General features: G+C 36.8%; 1 protein-coding gene across 3 annotated transcripts in view; it reads left to right on the top strand.

Annotated features, from left to right (window-relative positions):
* Positions 1–22,422, top strand: part of LOC102965869 (T-cell receptor-associated transmembrane adapter 1) — a 38,494-nt gene extending 16,072 nt beyond the window's left edge. For 2 of the 3 annotated variants that reach the window (XM_042998934.1, XM_042998935.1), the window contains exons 3-7: positions 255–331; positions 5,618–5,654; positions 13,060–13,121; positions 16,117–16,205; positions 21,426–22,422. In XM_042998934.1, the coding sequence (XP_042854868.1) occupies positions 255–331; positions 5,618–5,654; positions 13,060–13,121; positions 16,117–16,205; positions 21,426–21,707 (547 nt within the window). In that variant the 3' untranslated portion in view covers positions 21,708–22,422. The remainder of the gene's footprint in view (positions 1–254; positions 332–5,617; positions 5,655–13,059; positions 13,122–16,116; positions 16,206–21,425) is intronic. The other variant, XM_007098589.3, reaches the window with a different exon arrangement.
* Positions 22,423–25,760: the final 3,338 nt, after the last annotated feature.

Raw genomic sequence — 25,760 nt, forward strand, 5'->3', positions numbered from 1 at the left:
CTCTATTGCTGTGTTCTTTTAAGTAACATACAGGCTCATTTTAGAGAGTTTTCCACAGGCTCTCATGGAATCAGTTCTAACCATTAGCCTACTGCAAATTACTTTATTTGAGCAAAACCTGCCCTTTGTAGGTAAGCACACAACCCTGGGTCATGCATTTTATTGGCGTACAAACCTCAAATTAGCTTTGCACAGTGCTCACTGATGCCAAAATGCCTTTCATTCTCATCCCACCTCCCTTTTTCTGTTTGCAGCCCTCTCCTGAACATCTCCGCTTCTCCTGACGGTTTCCCCCAAGCATCAGTAGTAACTGCCACCCTTGCTAGTCCACGTGAGCAAATAGCGCTTTCTCACACAGGGGTTCCAGCGGGCTCTGGGATTAGTTCTGCCAACTGACTTCCTCCCAGTCCTGCTAAAGACTCCTCCGGCTTTGTTTCTCCTAGCCAGACAGACCAGAGGAGATTCAATTATGTTTGCCAGCTTTTCTGCCACGTGGTCTGGGAATACAGTGCCTCTGTATCCGTGTCCCCATGGAACTTTTTATTTTTGCATCTTTGTGCTACTCTTTGTGGCTAAGAAACTTGCAAGATATGACTCCACCTAAGGCGAAGAGTCAGTGAATGAGTTTTGCTGGTGTATTAAACAGCTTACAAAAGAAAATCTCCACCCCGGCAACAATACAGTATCTACACATTCAATCAGGAGGACATGATAAGCCTCTCCTTGATGTTTTCTGTAGCAGTGCTAGGTAGAGGCTTTGTAATGGAGTTATCCCTTCCTCCCAAAATAAACCCTACATTTTATGTGATTCTTTGTCTGTTCTTTGGGAGGATTATATTTATTTCTTTTTCTGCTAGGAATGTATTAGCTTTGTCTTCCTTTAAAACCAAAAAATATCCTTTATCCAACCTTTCTTCTCTGTTCTGAGAAGAAGGATAAATAAGTTCATAGTTTGCTCATACATCAAAGTCCTATCAGTATATTTCCTATACGCTTGAAAATTATGGCACATTTTTCACATTTTCACATGAAGAATGTATCAAAAAATGCTATTATGGAGTTTAAGTCATGTGCTGTTTTTTCTTGTTATGTATTGCATATGGAAGAGTAAACACTATAAAGGGGAAAACATAAAAGCAAATGTTTGCTTACATCCTCTCAACCATGAACCTGACCGCAAGTTGTCTATATCTGAATCATAGAAAGGATTATGAAAACTCACCCAGTTCTTCTCACACAGAATCTTGCAAATGCAACTGCTTCATAGCAACATAAAAACTGCTTTTTATTTGACTGAATATCACTGAGATAATTGGGTAGCTTTTAAATCATGTCACTTATTTTTATTAAAAACATTTTTTTAAGTTTATTTTGAGAGAGAGAGAGGCAGAGGGGACAGAAAGAGAGGGAGGGGAGAGAGGGAGGGGAGAGAGAGAGGAGAGAGAGGAGGGAGGGAGGGAGGGAGGGAGGGAGGGAGGGAGGGAGAGAGAGAGAGAGAGAGAGAGAGAGAAATCCCAAGCAGGCTCCAAACTGTCAGCACAGAGCCAGATGTGGGGCTCAGACTCATGAACTGTGAGACCATGACCTGAGCCAAAATCAAGAGTTGGTCACTTAACTGACTGAGCCACCCAGGCACCCCTATTTTTAACTAAACTTATAAGCCTTCATGACGGAGCAAACTCTATTCAGGAGCCTGAGCTTGCTGACCTTTCTCCTTAGCTCCAACCTCTAAACTTTTGATTACCACTCCTCTATTTATTTTTTTTAATGTTTATTCATTTTTGAGAGACAGAGAGAGAGAGAGTGTGTGTGTGTGAGGAGGGGAGGAGCAGAGAGAGAGGGAGACACAGGATCTGAAGCAGGCCCCAGGTTCTGAGCTGTCAGCACAGACCCCGACTTGGGGCTTGAACTCACACAACGTGAGATCATGACCTGAGCTGAAGTCGGATGCTTAACCAACTGAGCCACCCAGGCACCCCTACCACTCCCCTATTTAAAGAAATCATATACTACCATACTTCTTATATTAAGGATGTAAAACTAAAACCACACAAGTACAGATCTCCAGCTCCGGATTACACATTTAAATTCCAAGAGGAGTGGAGAAGGTGGTGTCCTTGACCTTTTGAAGGACCATTTCTGGGTGCTTCTTCAATATGATTGGTCTTGATGTATCATGTCCTTTACCCAGTACTTACTTTTTCCCCCACATTGTTTTAATTTCCTTTCCTTCCATGTAAGCATCACATTGTTATATTGTATCCTTCATATAGTGGCTTCTGTTTTCTTTTTCCCACAAATCTTTTTGGTCCAAACCTAGTTTTCCTTTTCTCTACTGATAATCCATCCAACATTTTCTTTCCATAGAGCTATCCTTTCACACATCACATTGGTATAGTTTCCAGGTACCAACATTCATACTCCAAGCACCTCCAACTGGAAAATCCACATTATCTTTTAAAAATATTAGTCTGGGAGCTCCTGGGTGGCTCAGTCAGTTAAGCATCTGACTTCAGCTGGGTCATGACCTCAGAAGTTGTGAGTTTGAGCCCTACGTTGGGCTCTCTGCTGTCAGCTTGGATCTTCTGTCTCCCTCTCTCTGTCCCTCCTCTCCTCTCTCTCTCTCTCTCTCAAAAATAAAAATAAAAAAATAAAAATAAAAAACATTTAAAACTATTAGTCTGTGTGGGGTAACCTTTGACCCCATGCCTATGTTTTCTTATTCTATTTAAGTAATGTCACTCTTTATTTTTGCCTTCAAATTCTTTGTTTATTTTTAATTTTTTCTTTCAATTTAACACTTACTTGATGACAATCCTCTTGCCAGAAGTGAGATTCGGTCATTTCACTACAAATCAAGCTTTACTTGCAATTAAAATTGCATTTTAATTATACCAACTTGTTTTCAGCTAATCCATTTAATGAAGAGATTGAATTCAAATCAGCACAGTCAAGTTGTGGCTTATTATATGATTCGATTTAGAATGTACAATATTGAAAATCAACTGTCATTTTCTAAAATGTTTTTAACAAAAATTATTTCATTTATCTTCTACATCTACTCACATGCTGTTGGCATTATTATCTCTATGGATAAAGAGAATCACAGGTATTTTGTTGTTTTTTTTTAATGAAGAGTGGTTTGGTTTTTTTTTTTTAAGTTTATTTATTTTGAGAGAGAGAATGACAGAGCATGAGTGGGGTAGGGGCAGAGAGAGAGGGAGAGAGAATTCCAAACAGGATCTGTGATGACACAACACAAAGCCCGACATGGAGCTTGAACTCATGAACTGTGAGATGATGACCTGAGATGAGATCAAGAGTCGGATGTTCAACCGACTGAGCCACGCAGGTGCCCCGAGAATCAGAGTTTTAAAAGTGATTTGCATGTTGGCACATGGCAAATGCACTGAAGAACTGCTACCCATATCCACTCTTCTGATTTCTCACCTTGAATTTTTCTGTGTTACATCAGGCTAACTAAATTCTTGTATATGCATTTTAATTCCAGGCAAATATGAACAATAATTAACGACCTGAGTATAAACATTTCTGTCATTTAAAAAGAACTCAACACATACTTTGTATTTTCCAGTTTTCAATATTCTCGTCTATACTAGCTAATTTTTCTTATGTTTATTGATATTATTTATGTTTCTGAAGCTTTCCGATCTTGTGTTTCCATTAACTTGTGGCTCTGTGCAACAGTAGACTTCTCTAGCCTCCCTCAACATCCATCTGTGTTCATGTTCACAAGACTAATCTGAAGGTAGTCGAAATGACTGCATCTTTTATATGCAGGTCATGTTAGGGCATTGCCTGTGGGCTAGAAGAGGAGCCTTTCAGATATATCCTAAGTGGATCACACTAATCATTTTTGGCCCCATAGATGCTACGTATACATGCTCTGCAAAACTTCCTACATTTGGTCCTTCACAGAATTCTTCCAAACATACTGACATGTGACAGGTCCATTTCATCCCCCAACGTGATGATTTTAATAATTTGTCCCAATAATGTTTCTCTAACAGTTAATGACCTCTCTGAAGAATAACTTAGCTTTGTCACACATAAATCTAACTAAAAATAATCTACCTAGTTGTTTGGTGACTTACTCAGTCATTTGAAAATATTTTTGCCAGTTCCCTACCAATATGGTGGTTTTTTTGTGTGTTGAAACTGAAAGATCACCCTTTGGTCACTATTTTCTCTGTGATATTGCCAGACACTCAGATAATGATGGGCTTCATTTTTATAGAAATAGCTTTCACAAGATTTTGCTATTTAATGTCAGGTTGAATAACATACAGTCAAAATATACCACATATCACAGTATTTGCTATATCCATTCAATTAAACATCTAAGAAAATTTACTGATGAACAGATAATACAGACTCGTTCATAATATTAATCTTAATTATTAAAACTGTGTCCTAATTTTCCCTTAATTTCTCTCAATAATTCTTTATGAGTCTATTGCTTTTCACCAAAAAAATTCTTAAAACTATTTTTTTTCCAGTTTAAACATACATATTTAATTTGAAGTAAGAATACTTCCTTTTATTTGCATTTGAGCTACCATCTTCAAGGTTTTAACAGTGGGTTCCTTTTGGAAACTTGGCACATAATTTTTTCATGGTTTTTATAAGCCTACATCAGATCTCTGGTCAGTATTGTCACTGCAGACCAGTATACTGTTTTTCTTTCTTTCTTTCTTTTTTTTTAACGTTTATTTATTTTTGAGACAAAGAGAGACAGAGCATGAACAGGGGAAGGGCAGAGAGAGAGGGAGACACAGAATCGGAAGCAGGCTCCAGGCTCTGAACCATCAGCCCAGAGCCCGACGCGGGGCTCGAACTCACGGACTGTGAGATCGTGACCTGAGCTGAAGTCGGACGCTTAACCGACTGCGCCACCCAGGCGCCCCTATACTGTTTTCCCTAAAAACCCACTCTACTGTTTTGGTTACTTTTAGACTGTGTTCCCAACTTTTTACAGTTCTCTTCTCCTTAGAATCTTCATCTGCCCTTACTTGCATTTGCCCTGAATCACATCCAGAGCAACTTCCTGAACATAATTTTTATGTTCCTGTTCATGTGACAAGAAGTGTTAACAGACACTTCAGAAATAAATACATAAGTCTTCTAGGATTTGTTTTGTTTCATATTTTTTTGTTTGTTTTTGGTAGGGAAGAAAAGCTTATTCAAATCACCAAGGGCAAAGAGGGAAATATGACAGAAGGAGGCAGAGCTGTTTCATGGAATGTGAAGACAGAAGGGACAGTGTGCCCCCACCTACCTTGGATTGCCCACCGGAAAGGCAGGGGTAGAGGTCCCCATGTTCATCACTTGGTGTTCCCCTGCATAAAATGGCCACACATGAAGGCTCTATATCACTTCCAGACTGTGTTGTGTTTCCACCTCAAATTTCCAAGAGAGAAGAATGGCCCAGATGAGATAAGATCATTATATCTGGTAGTGGTGGCCAACTGTCTTGATTTAAGATATTAACTGATACTGAGGACAATGAGGCTAAGCTCCCCTTACAATATTCTCAAGAAGATTTAACAAATGTAATGTCAACTTCTTTAATTTATCTATTTTTAATATCTTTCAGGTAAAATGTACAGATGCACTGAAGACTACATTCCCAGGTATGTAGAAAATAAGTTCCATATTATGATTCCCAACTAATAAGGGGAAGTAATAAATGCTATATTGCTTTTAGGTTTGGCTTGGGGTTGTCACATTTGGGTAAAAATAAAATGAAAAGTGAGTTTTAATTATTTTTACTCCTATCTGAAGATCAAGAACTATACTGTTATTATTTTCCCTAGTTACTCATCCTGAGTCAATAACAGAGCTGGTTAAGGGACAAAGTGAGACTCTAACCTGGTATCTACAGAATTCTTGTCAATTTCAAAAGGCTATATCCTAGATTATGATTCAAATCAGATTGTAAGAATTCAGTCTGATTATATATAGAATTGTGTGGCCCTTAAGAAACCAGGGTGGAAAAGGAATCTAGCAATACCTAATAAAATTTAAGATATACAGGGGTGCCTGGGTGGTTCAGTTTAAGCATCCCACTTTGGCTCAGGTCATGATCTCATGGTGCATGAGTTTGAGCCCTGCATCAGACTCCGGGTTAACAGCTCAGATTCTTTGCCTCCCTCTCTCTGCCCCTCACCCGCTCACACTCTCTCCCTCTCAAAAATGAATAAATGTTTTAAAAAATTTAAAAAAGATATACATACATACACAAATACATGAAGATGCTTCGTGGTGTGCTCCTTTGAAAAGTAATGTCAATCAATAGGGAACTGTGATAAATCAACCCTAAAATTATATATGGTTATAGATATAACTTATTCTCTTTAACACCTGTTGAATTAGTTGCAGGGAAGTTTGTATGATTTTTCCTTATAAAAAAAGGTTTATGGTATAAACAATAGTAAAGAATTTTCATTTTCTTGCACAGTATATTCTGGCCCAACTGTGTTATTACATTGGAAATTTCTCCTTTAGGTTAAAAAAAACCATCTAAATATAGAGAATTTCCTAGAGGACTCTTCAAGAACTTTCTGAAATAGTAGACTGAAAGGCAGAAAGGTCTTTCACAAACACAGAGCTTTCTCACTGGGTAGGATAAGATTATAAGCTTTTTGTTAGCCTTTAAAAAGACCTTTTTAAAATTTTTCTCCATGTGGAAATATCTCTGGCAGATTCAGGATCTAAGCTGCAGGCAGATTCACACAAAGAAGAAAATCTTTATTTTTACAGTTTAACATTGGTTCTATCACATGAGATAATTTTCAATTCATTATCTCATATCAAGATTGATTTGCTGATTTGGTTACAGCAAACAACATGACAAAGAAAATCCTATATAACCATGTAGAAGTTAATCTCTTAGACGATTTATATGATAATTATCATTTGAGAGGTAATTAAGATGCAATGTGATAGAACATCTAGTGATTTGATCATTCTGCTAAAGACTGGGTAGGTACTCTTGGATCAGGATGCTAAGAGTCAGAAGGGAAAATTGGTAAAATACCCATCTCAAAGTAAGTAGGCCCTTACCTATAGGGCAAATGCGAAAAAGAGGCTGGTTCTTTTATAACACTTACTCATTCATACATTGAACAAATATTGGTTCAACAAATAGGAATTGTGGTAGACAAGAGATGCAAAGATGGAAAGATGTAGATCCTTCCCTCACGGATTTAATCTGTTATCTATTGTAACAAGTCTCAATTTAAGCATAATTTGAATATGTGATGCAGACTTTATCTATGAAAAGTGGGTGGCATGTTAATTCACAAGTTTATGTCTGTACTTCACAGCTTGTCTATTTCTGATTATGTAGTCTGGGAGCCAAAATCACCACTGTAGGAAGGGCATGGAGGCTCCAGGAAAAACAAAATATGTGAAATTATCTCTAGCCATTAAAACTTCAGCATGAAAACAGCAAGTGGAAATAAAAGCTATCTTTCTTAGGTAGAAGTAAAATTAGTGATGCCTCCTCAGTTCTTAGATGGTTTGAGGCTAGGGCTCCCCCACTGCACCCTCTTTCCACCAACAGTGGTTTGGGTGGGAAGCCATGCTTGAAGGGAAAGAACTTTGCTTCTCTGATCTTGTCTTCCTGCTTCCCCAAATCCCTGCCCTTCCTGCACTAGTAGGTCAAAAATGTGATCACTTTAAAGACAATGTAGCATCTATATTTAACAGAAAGTCATATACACACATCCTGGCATTTACCTCTGGGCCACTTTATTTTTCCTTTAAAATAGAATTCTACACAATTCTGGTCTTTTGATCTGTGTTAGAAGTATTATACAGTGGGTATATCATGGATTTGAGATCTAGACAATTCTGGATTTTAATCAAACTCTTGTAATTACTAGGCTTGTAGTCTTAGGAAAATGAGCATTGGTGAACTTCAGCTGTATCATCTGAAAAATACAGATTATAATATAATGCTTTCCATACAAAGCAGAGTTGATTTAAAAACAAAGGTACTGCTTTATCAGATGAAAATTAAGGTCTAAGAAAATTCCTGCCTGTTTATGGTATATTTACCCTCTAATTTCAGAAATCAGTTCAGGTTTATGACTACTTTAAACACATCATGACTCCTTAGTTTCAGAGTCTGTTGCAAAAAACTTAGGACAGATTCTCAGCAGCTTTTTGCACGGTCTGCTTCTGGGTGACACTGAAACATGATTTTATGACAAAACAGGTCTCATCTCAGCCATTCTTCCATCTTAAGATGACTTCTTGGATTTCTGGGGCTCTGTAGGCTCCATTCACTTCCCCTCTTTACTAAATACACTAACCTAGTGCCCGGGACCAGACTTCTGGTTTTAGCTGTCCTCATCCATTCTCAAGAGGGAGGATCCTTGTGACAAGAGAACTTCTGAGTAGCCTTCCCAGACATCAAAGTGGATAGGGAGTTGAGGCCCTCACCGTGATCACTGCCACACTTGTAACCAAAATAGCTCCACATTTTCCAGCCTTCTGTTTATTAGTTTTAATGTACAAATAACTGTAAGCCATGCTTTAACCCTTCTTAAGAATTTCTTCCTAAGAATTCTTGAGGGGCGCCTGGGTGGCTCAGTCCATTAAGCACCCAACTCTTGGTTTCAGCTCAGTTCCTGATCTCACAATTTCGTGAGTTTGAGCCCCACATTGGGCTCTGCACTGACAGCAGGAAGCCTGCTTGGGATTCTCTCTCTCCCTCTCTCTTTGCCCCTCCCCTACTCATGCTGTCTCTATCTCTCTTTCCAAAGAAATAAAAAAAACTTAATAAAAAAAATCCTTGAGAAGTACAGATAGGTTTCAAAAGTCTTATTCTTTTTTTTTATTAATTTTTAAAATATTTTTATTTACTTTTGAGAGAGAGAGAGAGAGACAGAGTGCGACCAGGGGAGGGGCAGAGAGAGAGAGGGAGAGAGGGAGACACAGAATCTGATGCAGGCTCCAGGCTCTGAACTGTCAGCACAGAGCTTGACGTGGGGCTCGAACTCACAAGCCGTGAGATCATGACCTGAGCTGAAGTCGGACGCTCAACCAACTGAGCCACCCAGCTCCCCCCCACCAAAATCAAATCTTATTCTTGATTGTCCTTTTGTCACACTTAGCTCTGTGTCACTGCTCTAGGTGTCTTTCCCCATATCTTTAGAATTCTTCATGCTGGCAGATCTTTCTATTGTCCATTCCCCAAAAACGTGGTGAAAGATCCTTCTTTTCAAGTGCTCCAAAGACTGGCAATACAAGTGCCTTATCTTTAATAGGCTACAAAGAATGGATATTTTAGAGGAAAATTGGAACACTGAGCAAGAGAATAAAAATTTAGTATTAGATATCACTGCTCTGAGAATCCATTGACCATCCCCTTCACAGGGAATACCACTGGATTCACTTCTTAGTCTCTAACTGTACAAAGCCACTGCTAAGGTTTATACTCTTCCCCAGGACCAGGGGTCTATGCTTGGTCCTCTCACCCCAAGTTCAAGACAGCTACAGCCATGGCACAGTCCCTGGCAAAGAAAGTAAAAATTCAGTAAGCATGTACTCAGGACCCATCCCTTCAGCAACTTTCCCTTTTTCCTCCTGTATCATTGCTTCTTCTTTTTATATTATTCCTTTCAATATATAAAGAGTATTGTCTCATTCAAAAAAAAACAAAAGGAAAGAAAAGAAAACAAGAAAAGCTTCCTTGATACTAGATACTAGATACTTGATACTAGATTGCTACATCCCCATTGCTCTGCACCTTTTACGGCAAAACATGAAAGTTCCATCTATGTTCTGTCTGCATTTTCTGGCTTCTCCTCCTCTTCTCTTCTTTCCTGAACCTACTCTATTCAATTTTCTGCCCTCATGAGAAAAAATGAAATATGGCCTTTTGTAGCAACATGGATGGAACTGGAGAGTGTGATGCTAAGTGAAATAAGCCATACAGAGAAAGACAGATACCATATGGTTTCACTCTTATGTGGATCCTGAGAAACATAACAGAAACCCATGGGGGAGGGGAAGGGAAAAAAAAAAAAAAGAGGTTAGAGTGGGAGAGAGCCAAAGCATAAGAGACTGTTAAAAACTGAGAACAAACTGAGGGTTGATGGGGGGTGGGAGGGAGGGCAGGGTGGGTGATGGGTATTGAGGAGGGCACCTTTTGGGATGAGCACTGGGTGTTGTATGGAAACCAATTTGACAGTAAATTTCATATATTAAAAAATAAAAAAAATAATAAAAAAATAAAATTAAAAAAAAAAATTTCTGCCCTCAGTAATCTACCAACTCAGCTCTTGTCAAGGTCACCATTGAAATCCACATGGCGAAATGTTAGTGTCATTGTATACAGTCCATCTGTAGCATTTGATACATCGATGCTCTCTACTTCTTGAGACACTTATTTCTCTAGGCTCTGGGTGCCCCCCCTACCTCCATCTTTGATTTTCCTTCTTACCAGCGGCTCCTTCTCCTCTGCTGATTCCTGAACCTTTGACATCAGAGTGTTCAGGGCTAATCTCATGAAACTCTTCTCTATCTATACTCATTCCATAAAGTAGTTTTATCTCCTCTTATGGCTTTAAAAAACGTTACACACTAATGGAGCCTAACATATATATCTGACAATTTGAAGAAATGCCTACTAAGCAAATCAAGGTAACACTTACCAGAATTCCTGATAGACCCCTAAGCTTGCTCTTTTTGCAACCTCACAACTTTCTGGCCCCTTAAAATAGCTTTATTTAGTTTTATAGAAATATCTTCCATTTTTATTTGGATGTTGGAACCCTACATTCATATCATAGAATTTCAGAGCTGAAAAGAAAAATAGTGATTAAATAGTTTAATAAACTTGTTTTATAAATAAGGAAATTGAAACTTAGAGAATTTATGTCCAAAGTCACTCGGATGGAAGTACTGATTTTTTTAAAAACTGAATTTACTTATTTAATCTACTTAGATAATAAAGTATTCAACCACTTTTCTAAAAGGACTTCTTCACAATAAAATAATGATGAAATTAAAACTTTAAAAATAGGGAATACAGAAAATATATGCTAAAGTAGAAAATTTGGCCCCCAGTAAAAGATATAATTAACATTATTTTAGACGTTGGAGTGTCAGTAAATGTGCTTTTTGGTCAGAGGACCATTTCAGACATGTTCAGAACAATGGACTAGCCTCTAGGATATGACTTTATTTATTAATCTATTTTTAATAGTAGTTGATCTTCTACATAAAACACTGCCAAATATTTGTGCTTAGAGTTTATTAGATATTTGCAATAGGCTGGAGCTATTTGGCATTGCCAAGTAAAAATATATTTTTTAATTTGTTGGTTAGGCAACTGTTCCTTTGTAATAGTTTATTTCGGATGATTAATCATTTGAGACCTGCCTGTAGACATAGGGCACTGCATTATAAATCACATCTTATTTTCATTCATAGGGAATGAAATGATATTCATTTTTTGGACATGATTTATCATTTGCAGGTTGTATCTGCTATCTATGTAAGCTAGGAAAATGGATGGATTGTCTTATTAAAAATTCTTCACCTTTTGCTATTATATTCTCTGCATAGCCAGAGAAAAACCATGAACAGGGACTACTCCATATCCCAATATTAAGCTGTATTGAATTACTGATGGAAAGAAAGGTTACAGATGAGTTCCTTTGTTATCAGATAAGAGAAAAACATGCCAACATCTGGACTTTTCAAACCATTTCATACAGGTATCATTTGATTTTTTTTTTTTAGGACACCTACTTACTATTTACATATACTGTGCCTTCTTTCAGAAGCATAGGGAGTAACATAGGTGTTATGCCTTGAGATCAGTTAAGTGTTCTTTTTTCTTTTCATGCAGTTCCCTCCAGCTCATGATGATATGTAATCTCAAAGTTAAAGCAGTTGCTACTATTTTATGAAATGCCACTCTCACTGCCTGATATGTTCCTCTGTTCCCAGCCTGCCATTGTGAAAGCTGGTCACCAGGACCATTGTCACTGTCTGGTGACAATGGTAAGATGTCTACTCTAATCCTAAAAGGATTACTCAGATGAAGCTGTAAGGAAATTTAATCAAACATCAAGAGCAAATAATATTTAGGGCTTTTGGACCAGACCTGCATTACAATCCTAGCACTGAGAGTTACTATCCTTGTCTTTGGCCACTTTAACTCTAGGAGTTGCAAATTCCTTGTATGCACAGTGGGGATTTAAAAAGAAAAAGCATCTCAGAATTGTTCTGAGGGTTGAATGAGCACTGGCATAAAGAAAAGCTTTCCGAACTGGTACTTATTGCTGGCATTACACATAAGGCTAAGGAAAATAATGTTAATCTAGCTGATTCTCAGACTTCCCGTCTGTAAAGTGGGAAATAATATTTCTGCAGAATTTCCCTAGAACTTTGGTATAATGTATATAAAACATTTAGCACAACATCTGGATAGAATAGGTGATCAATCATTTTGCTACACCTTCCAACCTGACTCTACAATATTCCTTCGGCCTTTTATTTCCTAAGCATCACTGTCAATTAGTATTTAGTAAACACAGTTTCAGCAGATGATTCAGAGTAATAGTCTGGGGATGTAAACAGGCAGTATAATGTATAATTAAGACCATAGATGACCTAGGTTCTAGTCACAGCTCTGACACTGACTAGTCTTCTCACCTTCACATTATAGGACTTCTTTGTGCCTCAAGTTCCTTATCTATTAAATGGGAATGCTATAGTGCCTATCTGGTCAGATTGTTTTGAGAATGGAATAAATGAATAAATGAACTTGCAGTTCCAGTAACATCTGACAACCATTAAGTGCTAAATAAGTATTTGCTGTTATTATCTGAACAGTCCAAACAAACCCTATTCAAATGAACACACACACAGGCACGCAGGCACACATGTGCTCTACCTTGGTTGGCTGCAGTTAAACAAGAACATATAATCGTATATTGAATTTAGCTGAGAAACCAGGTAAGAACTGTGTATAAAGTGGATTCTAATAAGATAAATTGTTTTTCATTATTATAGGGAGGATGAGTATTATATTGAAGACACACCAATTTATGGTAACTTAGATGATGTGGTCCCAGGTAAGTTTTATGTTTCCAGAAATTATATTTATCTACAAATTAATATCCCTCCCCTTACTCCCACAGCATTTTGAGGTGGCTTATTTTTGGTTGCAATCACATTTAAACTTCCCAAATGGTAACCATAAATTCAACAATATTTAGCATTTTATTTAGTATATATTTCCAAAGCTACATATTGTAAATTGTGTTGAAATACTCAGTGTAAGTCAACATCCTGTTTTTCTATATTCTCTTTGTTTTACTCTAGAAGAAATGTGAATACAGGAAGACCCTGTTACTATGAATTTTGACACACACAATTCTATGAAATAAAGATATTTCTAGAACAGAAAATAGCTCAGGGAAACAGTGCTTGGCACTGTCTACAAAAGCAAATCTACGCTGAATAATCTGGAACAATGAACACGTACTCTGGTTTCCTGTATTTTATCTGCTCAGGTTAAGTAGAGAATCTAGGGCTACGTTAAGGGCAAATGGGGAAAGAAAAGAGCTACATCGCCACTGAGTGGGTTATATTTTTTTGTTCTTAGGTAACAAGTACTTTTCAATTCCCAGCTTCCCGTATTCCTTGAAACATCCCAACCACTCCAAAACAAAATGCCACTAAACTCCTTAAAACAGATAACAATGATCTGATCCCAGAGCTCTGATTAGAGAAGCCATAAGGGTAAATGCTAGTATTTAACGCCATCCTGGCCCTACAAGTCCTTCACTTAATTCCTGATAGGAAAGTTAGGGGTTAACAGAGATTTCCAGGAATGGACTAAACTCTCTGAAACTCTGTGTATCAAAACACCATGCAATTCTCCTAAAGTTAGGAATGTGAGACTATTAAAGGCTTCAAAATATTATTTAATCTTTGTCTTTCCCTTCTTTGTAAAGTGTCTTCTAGTCTCTATACTCTGAGAAATCAAAACTACTTTTTAGGACTATCTTATAATTTGCCCTCCTGTTTCACCTTGCAGAATCGTGGTACCCACCTATAATATCTGAGGTTTCAATTCTTACGTACTCTCGTGGTGCAAAACCCACCATATCTGCAATTTCTGTATCTAAGGGAACACAGGTGCCACCCCACAGGCTCTGATTTAGTAGGGCCAGAATATGGTTTAGGAATTTGCTAGTTGACAAATCTCCAGGTGATTGTCATGCATGTTTTCCATGGACCATTCTTTGAGAAACATCACTCCTCTGTGTTACTTTTCAGAAATGGTTGAATGATTATAAGATAACTTGCATTATATTAGTAAATGTATCTTTCTTTATGTGGGATCAAAGTGGTGCAATCCACATTTCTGTCAGGTGACAGGCCATCCTACAAGTCACTCTTTCTCTCTTTCTTTTCCCTTTCATATAGGCCTGTCTGGGGGGAAAGAAAGGGATGGATAATTTATTATGCATGTCCCTACAGGATGAAATGAGCACAGGTCTGCTGGCTGTTGCACAAAAGCTCTAAGTACTTAGGACCAGCATTTCATAGTTCCATACCCTCAAAACAGCCTGGCTGAACTGTCACTGATATATGGGACAAAAGTCATAATCTAAACATTCTTTTTCAAAAATAGGACATAGATTTCGAAGGGGCACATGCACCCCAACGTTTATAGCAGCACTATCAACAATAGCCAAAGTAAGGAAAGAGCCCAAATGTCCATCAATGGATGAATGGATAAAGACGTGGTGTATGTATATATACAGTGGAGTATTACTCAGCAATCAAAAAGAATGAAATCTTGCCGTTTGCAACTACGTGGATGGAACTGGAGGGTATTATGCTAAGTGAAATTAGTCAGAGAAAGACAAATATCATATGACTGCACTCATATGAAGACTTTAAGATACAAAACAGATGAGCATAAGGGAAGCAAGAATAATATAAAAACATGGAGAGGGACAAAAACATAAGAGACTCTTAAATATGGAGAACAAACGGGGTTACTAGAGGGGTTGTGGGAGGGGGGATGGGCTAAGGGGCATTAAGGAATCTACTCCTGAAATCATTGTTGCGCTAGATGCTAACTAACTTGGATATAAATTAAAAAAATAAATTAAAGGGGTGCCTGGGTGGCTCAGTTGGTTAAGCGTCCAACTCTTGGTTTCAGCTCAGGTCATGATCTCATGGTTTATGGGTTCAAGCCCCACGTCAGGCTCTGTGCTGACAGCACGGAGCCTGCCTGGGATTCTGTCTCCCTCTCTGTCTGCCCCTCCCCTGCTCTCTCTCTCTCTCTCTCTCTCTCTCTCTCTCCCTCTCTCAAAAAATAAATAAACATTTTTTAAAAAGTTGAAAAAATAAATTAAATAAGAATTAAAAAAAACATAAAAAAATAGGACATAGGTTTTAAAATGATTCTGAGTATGGGGTGCCTGGGTGGCTCAGTCCATTAAGCATCCGACTTTGACTCAGGTCATAATTTCACAGCTCCTGAGTTTGAGCCTCGCGTCATGCTCTGCACTGACAGTGTAGTGCCTGCTTGAGATTCTCTCTCTCTCTCTTCCTCTCTGCCCCACCACTCCAAAATAAATAAACTTAAAAAAAATAAAAAATAAATAAAATGCCTTTAAGTAAAACTTCTCACTTATGGAAAGAATTGCCAAATTTCAATCATCAGTGCATGTGTACTATACTATGCCACCACCGTGCACCATTTGCAATCATGGCTAAATAGAACACATGGGATCTCTAACATCTAAATGGTAGTTTAAGTTGAGCCTGTCATGTCCTGAAATGGCATAAATTAATATGATCTAGTCCTTATCCTAAGTGACCTTCTTTTGTCTTATTGGTAATGCTGCAGGGCAAAAGACTTCTCCACATTCTGAAGCATAAAATGGTTTGTGCTTCCTTATTTTTTTGCATCTCCAAAAAATGACAAATCAAATGACTCTTGGGGGTTTCACATTTACAGCTATATGATGTTTGGGTTGTGTATTTTTATTGGCACCAGCATTTTTCATTTTTCCACTGTAAATCATGATCTTTTCAACTCATCAGAACCAGTGGATGAAAATTGTTATGAACAAATGAAAGCACGACCTGAGAGATCTGCAAATGAACTGCGAAAAGCCACTGCACCTGCACAGGTGAGCTTTGTTTTCTGTATTATGGATCAAGCTCAGCCTAGATCACAGCACAGCTACATGTTTCAAGAACACAAAAGCAGCACATGCTGATTCACACCTGAAGCAGCCCAAGATTTTACAGGCTGAATCAACGTCAAATTCTGGGACCTGAGCTCTAAAGGGAACCTCAAAGGCAAAGCAAACAGTGCTCGGAAACACACTTGAAAAGTCAGAATTGTGTACCATTACAAAGGCAATAGATTGAAAGGAAAAGTGGTTCTCTTCTTAGTCAATGAAGCTTTTTCTTTCAGGTTGAAAATAAATTATGTGCATCACAAAGATAAATACAAAAGTTGGCACATATATAATGCTCAAAAGACCTAGATGTCAGGAATTTATGGAGGCAAGGGGAGAAGAGGAGGGGATAGGGAGAGAGAGGCAGGAGGACGGAGGGAGAGAGAAAGAGAGAGGGCTTTACTTAAAAGATAAATGAGCTGGATATAAAAGGCCATACTTCTATTTTATAAGGCAAATGAGTATAAATTTTGGTATATTTTCTATGGGCATGGGCTAATGGCAAGAGATTTTCACATAGCTTGTATAGGGTTAGGCAGGACAAAGTGTAAGCAGGAACATATGAAAACCCAAGAAGAAATGGATAGTTTTTCCCTTTTGTACCACAATCAGTTCAACCTCCTCAGACATAGCACTGACTTCATCAAAAGCCATTCACAATTCTTAGTCTACATGCTGTTGACATGTCATAAATTTCAGTTAAAAGAGTTCTTTTTCCTCCCAGATTTTCTCTCTTCAATTTTGTGCTCTCTTGCTACTCTCTAGAAATTGTCATAGGCCCAGCACTTCCAATGCAGCTATTATGTGTCAGACCTTATCATATGTGCTTTACATGCATTATCTTCTTGGTCTTATGAGGGAAGCAGCATTATTTCTCCCATTTGACAGAGGCGTGAGAAGGATGAAAAACATGTTCTAAAGTGCTCAGATACTACGTACAAAGAGGATCTAAACTTAGTCCTGTATAACAGAATGTATTCTCCTCCTTAAGATGGGTCATATCTTGTAAACCTCCCATTAATACAGAGTTTTTCTCTTTTTCCTTTTATGAATTAGTTAAGAAATCAGAATTCTTGGAGTTTTTAAGAAACCAAGATGTGGTAAGGTTTAAGCAAAATGTGAAATCATCTTCTGATGCAAAACCTGTTACCCGATGCTAAATTAAGGGTAAATTTTTTTTTTAATAAAAGGTAGGAAGAAGTGCATATTGGGGAACCTGGGTGGCTCAATTGGTTAAGCACCTGACTCTTGATTTTGGCTCAGGTCACGATCTCACAGTTGTGAGTTCGAGCCCCAAGTCAGGCGCTACGCTGACGGTGCAGAGCCTGCTTGGAATTCTCTCTCTCTCCCTCTCTCTCTGCCCCTCCCCAACTCATGCTTTCTGTCTCACTCAAAATAAATAAACTTAAAAAAAAACTTCATGTTATAATAGGATCTGCTAAATCCATAATAAAAAGAAAATCTCTCAAAGGTTAAAATATAACCACACCATCATAAATGTAGAGATTCAAAGCACCATAACTATAAAAGAACTAAAAATTCTTTTTTAAGTGTATTTATTTTGGGAGAGGAAGAATGTGTGTGTGCATGAGCAGGGGAGGGGCAGAGAGAGGGATAGGGAGAATCCCAAACAGGCTCCCCTCTGTCAGCATGGAGCCTGATGTGAAGCCTGATCCCATTAAATGGGAGATCATTAATGATGGCTCAACTGACAGAGCCACCCAGGTGCCCCCAAAGAACAGAAAATTCTTAATAAAAGTTGCTATTTAGTACATATGAATTGTGCCTCATCTGGCTTTTACTCAAGTGGAAATTGTGGCAAGTTTAAAATGCCTTTAACAGTCTGCTATTTTGTAAATGATATATTTAAAGACAGTTCTAAAGAGGTTAGCCTTTATTCTATTATGCCCTTCTCATAAATTTGGTTTCACAAATTAAATATAATTTCTTTATATTTGCTCAATTCTATTTTATTAGAATGATCATTATCATCAAAACCATTACCCAATTTGCTACGACAATACTTGCTTTGTTAACTTTGTTCAATTACAAAAGCATAAGGAGCCTACAATACTATGCAGAAAGCGTTACGGATAAAGTGTCTGTTGGAAAAAGAAACAAGCTCCTCGCCCTTTAAAATGATGTATACAGTTCAGAAGTTGTAATTTTAATACCCAAGTCTACCATTAACTAGGAAGAGATCATCAGGAAACCTAATAGTAAAAAGAGTCCACACAGTTCCCATATCCTAAAACACATTGAGGACCACAGTGTGAGCTTGCGCCTCTTCTCTTCATGTCACAGTTTCCCACTGATGTTGCCTTTCCCTCCTACGTCAGAAGTACCTACTTTCCTTTCCAAAGCCAATACCTTATTTATGCTCATGACCATTTCTCCTTTCAAGATCTTGCATCTTCAATTATTTAATTTGTCTCCATTTTCCATTTTTTCTTTAAAGGATCATTATTATTTACCTACTAATATGCACAAATCACCCCAATATTTAAAAACAAAACAAACAAACCAACAAAATTTGCTATCAACCTGTGTTTCTCTATAATCCCTAAACTGATTCTTACTCTCCTCTGCTGTGTCTATAGATACACATTCTTTTACTCCTGGCTATATAATTCCCACCCATCCGCTCACCTGAAACCACACTCTGGAAGTCAAGTGAATCATTTTTAATTTTTTTAAAGTTTATTTATTTACTTAGAGACAGAGAGAGAGCACAAGTGGGGGAGGAACAGAGAAAGAGGGAGACAGAATCCCAAGAAGGCTCCACCTTGTCAACACAGAGCCCAATGTGGGGCTCAAACTCACAAACTCATGAACCGCGATATTATGACCTGAACCGAAATCAAGAGTCAGATGCTTAACCAACTGAGCCAACCAGGCACCCCCAGAAGTGACTCTTCATGTACAATCTGTGATCCTTTCTTGGGACTCCCATTTTCTGAATTCTGTAGCGCTTGATAAAGTTGACCAACTGTTGACCGGACATACATTATTTGGAATGCTTTCAGTTAAAAGTACAGAAACCAGATTCAAATGACTTTAGCATAAAAGGGAAATAACTGCCTCATGTAACTGGGACATGTAGGGTGTATTTTGTTTTTGAGATGACTGAATATGAGGACTCTCTCCATTTCTCTTCCCTGCTTCTCTTGGTTAATGACTTCCTTCTCTTCTATTACCAGTGGACTCTTCCATGGACTGGGCAAGCCATGGGGAGATCCAGATTTTCTTCCTCCCAGTCTCAAGGAAAAAAACACATTTTCTGTTCCTACATCTGTACATAAATCCCAAAGATGCCATATAATTAGCTCTGCTTAAATCACATGTCCATTCTTGGACCAACTTCTGTTGCCAACTTCTGTTCTGTGGTATGATTGGTTCCAGCCTGGGTCACATGCTTAGTCTTGCACTAGGAGTGGGGTACAGCACTGTAATTGACAGCCTCTCTCAGACCAGACAGAGGAAAAGAGTTTCCCAAAGGACAATGGGGAATTTATCAAAGAAAAATGATAGAACAAAGGGCTGGACAGACAAAAAAGATATCCATCCCTTTGTATCACCGAGTGCCTTCTAGTTATTTTTGAACATCACTGATGTCTCCTTCTCTGTTTGGGCAAAGGCAAAGGAAGTAGAAGTACAGGGTGTGTGCAGAAAGCAGTAAATTGTTCACTTTCCCTGGAATACACTTTTGGGGAGGGGGCAGGTAGTGAGAATCAAAATGAAAAGGTGAAGTACAAACATGGAAGACCTTGAATGTCAGAATATGAAATTCAGATTTTATAGGCTAAAATTTTGGAGACAGAATGGGAAAAATATGAAAGTTGCACCTGAAGAAGACAATCTGAAGATAGCACACAGGCTAACTGGCAAAGGGAAGAGACTAGAACCAGGATACCAGTGAGGCAGTCATTGCAATTTCCCAGGAATTACTATTTTAGGAATAAAAAGTCAAAGATACTAGAGAGGTTGCAAAGAGAACCATCTCTTCCACCTGGTAACAAAGATAAAACATATAATTCTTAGCATGAAAATGGGTGCAACAGGGACATGCTTACCGATACATTCAAAGGTCTGTTAATCTGAGTGTCGCTTCCTTACTCCATGCCCCACAAATTGATATAATTTTGGCCTACTCTTAAAGGTGAATCCTTAATACAGAAATTTGTGGTTTACTCAATGGCTGTCCTGCAGTTTTAGCCTACAACTTCGAATAACTATAATCCCCCAATTTATCTTTGGACAGTGATTATAGCTTCCATATATATTATCTCTATTCCTAACCCTGTAAGATAGGTACTCTCAATTTATAAGCAAGAAAATTGAGGCTCAAATAGTTTTTTAAAACTGCCCAAAGTCTCATGATCAGTATGTTATAGAGCAGGGATTCAAGCCTAGGCCTTCCAACACCAAATTCAAGGTTTTGCCTTCAGCCTGTTTGTTCCCCCAAGTTTCTGCAGTCTTCTGTCCTTCTTATTCTAGTATTGACCCAGGTCTAGGCCAGAGAGGACCTCTTGGATGCAAATGAATACTCCAAGGACAACTTAAAATGAGCTCAAAGGAAATCTGGGGAAAGGCAGGCAAAGAGGAAATAAAAGGGGGAAGTTGGAAAATGTAATTCTTGCCAGACGCCACTCACATAAATGGATACTCTTATCTTTATACTTCTGAATCTTTATACTCCTGAATCTCAAAAGTAGAAAAATTGGGGACTTTTATGGGTACCGTCAAATGACCAGTTATTAAACATGGGTAAAGTACATTTTGAGATTCATTAAATTCCTTCCTATCATGCTCGTTCCCGGTTTAACAAATTAGAGTATTGTCACTTGGTAAAAGCAACACAGAGCAAGAGCTACATAAGGTAAAGGCAGGGGGAGATGCACATAAAGGTCCATCTAAAATGTTCATGTCTATTTTGTGTATAAGAAAGAAATAAAAATATACATACAAAAATCTCATCTCAAAAGTCTTGAGGCTTGAGTTGACTATTGTTTTTTGTTTTCATCCTAACTGCCAAATTTGGCAAAACAAGGTAGCCAGAGCCCAGAAAACAAGCTGCTTGTTTTTCATAGACCTTAGAAATCCCCAGAAGTCATCAAAGTTAAAGAATGAGCTAACAATAAAAAATTAACATGCCTTTCTTTTTAGACAACCGAGGAAGCACAGGTATTCTATTCCTTCGTGGATCACAACTCTGAGGGGAAGCGCAGAAAGCCCAAGAAACAGAAGACTGATCTGTCACACAAGGACGAGGAAACCCAGTTATGTGCTGCAGATGCCGTCCTTTCTAACACCACTTCAGTAGACAACTTCCCATTTGAGAGCCAGGAAGTAGAGGAAAATGTTCATGATGACCCCATCAGACTATTTGGATTGATTCGTGCAAAGAGAGAACCTATAAACTCGCTGGACTATGATATAGCTCAGTAATCTGGCTCTTACTGGAAATGTTAAAGAAAATAACATGATTTGGGAGGGTGACAATCTAAATCATTTGCTAGTCGGATGGTGGCTTACCTCTTATCCACAGCTTATGTTCATGCACACCAAATGTAGTGCCATGAAAATTAGTTATTTGAATTGGCTTAACAAATGCCTAAGTAGTAAAATGTAAAACAAAATCAAGTTCGCCAACTGAGCCTAATAACAAAGTCACAATTTCACCAACAATGCTTAATACTCAGTGAAACAAAATTAAAAAAAAAAATTTTAAGCATAAGTATATTCTAGAACATGTTGAAAGAAAAGTAAAAGTCACTTTTTAAAAGGCATTTTTACTGTCTCATCAATATGAAATACCCCTTAATTGAAAGAAATTTCTGATTGAAAGCCATGGGACATCAAATATATTCCTAATAGAAGTAGAAGAATCTTCTTAAAAAGTATTTTCCCCAGAGGAACTACCTTTATTACTTTTAAAAATTATTATAAATTTAATGTATGTCCCTTATAACAATAAACAACTATAACAAAGAATTTAGATATTTCACTAGCCAGAGATAATCACTATGAGCAACTTTCTATATCCCCTTCTAGAAATTTTTCTGGACATGCCTATGTGCATACATCCATTGTTTTGTTCTTTCTTTTATACCAAAAAAGGGAGTGATTATTTTATACATATTATTTAAATTTTTTTCACTTAATATATTGGGGGTTTATTTTTCTTGTTTTTTTTAAACTATAACTAAATACAGTTACATATTATAATTTTAATGCCTGCATAGCAATTCACTGATGACATTAGAATTTATTTAAATAATTTGAAAGTGTATTCAGCTATTTTCCGAGTTCTGTTTTTCATTTTTACATATAATTATTGTAATGAGAATGCATCTCCACACGTGTTTAAGTACTTATCTGACTTCGTCTTGAGGCTACATGCCTAGAAAAGGAATTGCTGCTCTAAAAGGTATGCATAGTAAGTCTCCATAGAACATACTTCTAAAAGGTCAAGAGTTTGTTCAAAGTATGTGTCCAATTTAAATTCCTGTAAGGCCCTCCAAAAAGTTATTTAAAAAACTTTCTGTTATCTTTCTCCATTTGGAATAGGAGTTTAACTGGGTTTCAAATCATCACTGACCAAGAAAAGTGTACATATGAGCTGTCAGTCCTGCCCTCTGACCAGAGCTTCATGGATTTTATTCATTCTTTCTTCAATTCTATTGGGCTCCTACTGGTGTATAGGTACCAAGTTAGACATTGGTGTACAATGAGAGAAACAGAGACCCTGCCTCCATGGAACTTACAGATGAGTAGGAAAGATGAGTATCAGCTTAACAAAGTATAGCTACTAGTAAAAAACAAATATTATTAAGAAAATAGAAGAATGAGAAATGATAATAGAGAGCATCTCTGAAGAGAATGTTTTAATTCTGAGAACTGAACAATGAGGAGCCGCCAATGTAAAGAGAGAGGAAGGAAGAGCATGTTGTATAAGAATTCTATCCATATTTGGAAGTAACAGCTTCTGTCAATAACTATTCCTATTATGAACTGGTAAAAAACTAAATGCCAATGCCAAAGTAAAATATTTGAAAGTTGTCCATAATGCCATAAAAAATCCAAAAAATATTAGTGTCTAAGGACAAAAGAAAAAAGAATCAGGTTTCTGACTTTAGAGAACCACAGAAACATAGGAAATAATAATTAACAATGATATATTGACTTTAAATTTAATTTTCAAAATAAAATAAAATCTTTGTTATTGTATATGTTTATGTTACATTTCTGTACATAGCATGGTTCAGTAAAAATAAAGTTTGATTGTATTTTGGCAGTTAGTTTTTCCTACATCATTCACCTACATTATTCACTTAACCCCTAAACATATTTGAATTTTTTGCCTCTAGTTTACATCATTTGCATTCCACTCTATTTTGAGTTTTATGCATCAAATATACTTGATGACTGATAATTTGGAAGGTTTTTAGCTATGAATTCAAATTCCCTAATAGATAAAAGATTATTCAAGTTTATCTATTTCCTGTTGAGTGAATGTGGTAATTTGTGTCTTTTGAGGAATGTGTCCCTCTCATCTAAGTTGTTAAATTTACGGCATAAAGTTGATCAAAATATTCCCATATTATCCTTTTAATATCTTAAATCTAGTGATTTAACCTCTCTTTGATACTAGGAATTTGCTTCTTTTTTTCCTCTTATCTCTCCAGTTAGAGATTTATCAATTTTATTGATTTCCTCAAAGAACCAGTTACTGTTGACATAATTTTTCCATTGTTTTTATATTTTGTGTTTCATTGGTGGGTCCTCTGATCTGTATTATATTATTTCTTCTGTTTATTGGGTTTCATTTGTTCTTTTTTTAGCTTTTCAAGGTGGAAGCTGAGCTCAGTAATGAGACTTTCTTCTTGTCTAGAATAGGCATTTAGTTTCATAAATTTCCCATAAATTTTGATATATTGTGTTTTTATTTTTATTTATTTCAAATATTTCTACTTTCCCTTTGATTTCTTCTGTGATCCATAGGTTATTTAGAAGTGTGTTATTTAGTTTCCAAGTATTTGAAGAGTTTCCAGATCTCTTTCTTATTGATTTCTAATTTAACTCCATCGTATTAAGAAAACATATGACTTGAATCCTTTTAAGTTTATTGAGCTTTTCTTTAATGCTCAGAATATAGTCTATCTTGGTAAATGATGATATGCACTTGAAAAGAGTGCATAGTCTATTTTTGTTGGATAGAATGTTCTCTAAATGCCAATTAGATTAATTTGGTTGATAGAGCTTTTCAAGCTTTCTATGTCCTCTATATTTAAAATTCATTTTTATAGGCAGCATGTAGTTTGTTTGCCTTTTTAATCCAATCTGAAAATCTCTGCCATTTAATTGGGGTATTTAGACCATTCTCATTTAATGCAGTTACTGGTATGGTTAGGTTCAAAGCAACAGTCTTGATTATCTGTTTTCTATTTGTCTCATCTATTCTTCATTCATCTTTTTCCTCTTTTTGTGACTTCTTCTATATTACAGTTGACATTTAAACAATACAGGGGTTAGGAATACGACCTCCTCAATAGTAAAAAAAAAACCCACATATAACTTTTGACCCCCTTCCAAAAACTTAACTACTAATAGCCTCCCGTTGACCAAAAGCCTTACCAATAAACATAAACAGTTGATTAACACATTAGTTTGTATGTTGTATGTATTATATACTGTATTCTTATGACAAAGTATGTATGAAAAATAAAATATTATTAAGAAAATCACAAGTAAAAGAAAATACATTTACAGGACTATACTGTATTTATATTTTTTAAAAAATCTGCATATAAACAAACCATGTAGTTCAAACCCATGTTGTTCAAGAGCCAACTATACATTTGTATATTTTATGACTCTTTTTTATCTTTATTGTTGGATTAGTAGTTATAAGTGTGCTGTGTTATTTTAGCGGTTGCTTAGAGTTTATAATAAACATCTTTAACCTATCACAGTCTACACTTAAATGATATACTACTACTTTGGTATAGTATAAGAACCTTAAAACAGTGTACTTCCATTTCTGCCCTTCTGGCTTTTGTGCTCTGGGTTTTATTTATTTTATACATTGTTATTAATTTTTCCTTTAATAAGGAATTCTCCTTGCTATGTCCTTTAATAAAGTCAATTCTTATTTTCAGAGATTTAAGTAGCAATAATAAGCGCCTTCATGGTTATCTCGGTAGTTAATATTTCCAGAACACTTCAATACTTTTGTAGAGCCAGGCTTCTATCTAATACCATCATTCTTGTGCTAAAAGGACTTTCTTCAACTTTTTTTTTTTTTTTTTTTTTAGAACAGGTCTGCTGGTGATGAATTCCTCCAGCTTTTATGTATCAGAAAAAGTCTCTTTTTGCCTTCATTTTTGAGAGCTATTTTCTCTGGGTAAAAAATTTTAAGGTTTAGTTTGGCTATATATTTCTCTCAGTAATTTAAAGATACTGCTTTACTATTTTCTCAGTTACATTGTTTCCAAAGAA

This window comes from Panthera tigris, chromosome C2 (genome assembly GCF_018350195.1).
Source record: "Panthera tigris isolate Pti1 chromosome C2, P.tigris_Pti1_mat1.1, whole genome shotgun sequence".
NCBI lineage: Eukaryota > Metazoa > Chordata > Mammalia > Carnivora > Felidae > Panthera > Panthera tigris.